At 52.2% G+C, this 1,092-nt stretch overlaps 1 protein-coding gene across 1 annotated transcript in view; it reads right to left on the reverse strand.

Annotated features, from left to right (window-relative positions):
* The window catches only part of LOC101859562 (palladin), a gene marked incomplete at both ends in the record, with an annotated part of 16,539 nt that overhangs the window by 9,811 nt on the left and 5,636 nt on the right, over positions 1-1,092 (reverse strand). The window contains 1 exon segment of the mRNA XM_013081313.2: positions 871-1,074. Coding sequence (XP_012936767.2) covers positions 871-1,074 — 204 coding nt within the window.

The raw sequence follows: 1,092 nt of genomic DNA on the forward strand, positions 1-1,092 counted from the left end.
CCGAAAACAAAAATAATACAAAATACTTTGCAATCCCTCTCACCCCAAAAAACATTTACAATATATTTTTTTTAAAACAGCAGCAGACGTTAGTTTCGATCTTTGTCTTACTGTTGACATAAAATCGTGAAATAAAGACGCATTTTACACAAAATCCACTAAACTTGTATCGAATAAGGTTGCAACCAATGCATTATTTCAATATATTTAACAATTTTGTTAAATCTGTCCGTAAATGTTGCCAAAATGCCAAAACGAATGGTGATTCGGAACTGCTACTACCAGCCTGGGGCTACGAAAAAATAGAGCTTGCACTACCAGGCCTGGCGCCAGGGACTGGTGGAGCGCGAGGCTGGACCTCCACCATCTTCGGTCTGGCCGGCACTATATAATTACACGTGATTTATAGCCCAGCCACCAGTCGGGGACCAGCCCCAGGCCAGCGCCTTCCGCAGTCTGGCTTGGGCCTAACCTTGTGGTTGCCATTGCTGTGAGCCCACCATTATCCTCCCCCTCCCCCCGGCCACCCCAACCATCACTCCCACTGACCTTGAGGTGACCCCGCCCCTCCCACTGACCTTGTGGTTGTCGTTGATGTGACCTCACCACCCCACCACCACCCCACCACTCACAAAGACAACAGACGTGAGTAACCCTGCATGTCACACTAACCTTGTGGTTGTCGTTGCTGTGACCTCACCACTCCCCCCACCCCACCCCACCGCTCACACAGACAACAGACATGAGTAACCCGGCATGTCACACTAACCTTGTGGTTGTCGTTGATGTGACCACACCACCCCACCACCACCCCACCGCTCACACAGACAACAGACATGAGTAACCCTGCATGTCACACTAACCTTGTGGTTGTCGTTACTGTGCACCTGCACGCCGTTCCTGTACCAGAAGAGTTCCGGCGCGGGTCGTCCTGTGACCAGACAGTCCAGTCTCACCGGGTTACCCTCTCGGACCTGGAGGTCTTCGGGAACTTTCTTGAACTCTGGCTTGGAGATTGTCTCATACACGCCTCCCTCGTCCTCTGGGCCGCGGCGGGAGCCTCTCAGTGAGTCCCTGTGGGGGCGAAGTGGG

This window comes from Aplysia californica, unplaced genomic scaffold (assembly GCF_000002075.1).
Source record: "Aplysia californica isolate F4 #8 unplaced genomic scaffold, AplCal3.0 scaffold00125, whole genome shotgun sequence".
Lineage (NCBI taxonomy): Eukaryota > Metazoa > Mollusca > Gastropoda > Aplysiida > Aplysiidae > Aplysia > Aplysia californica.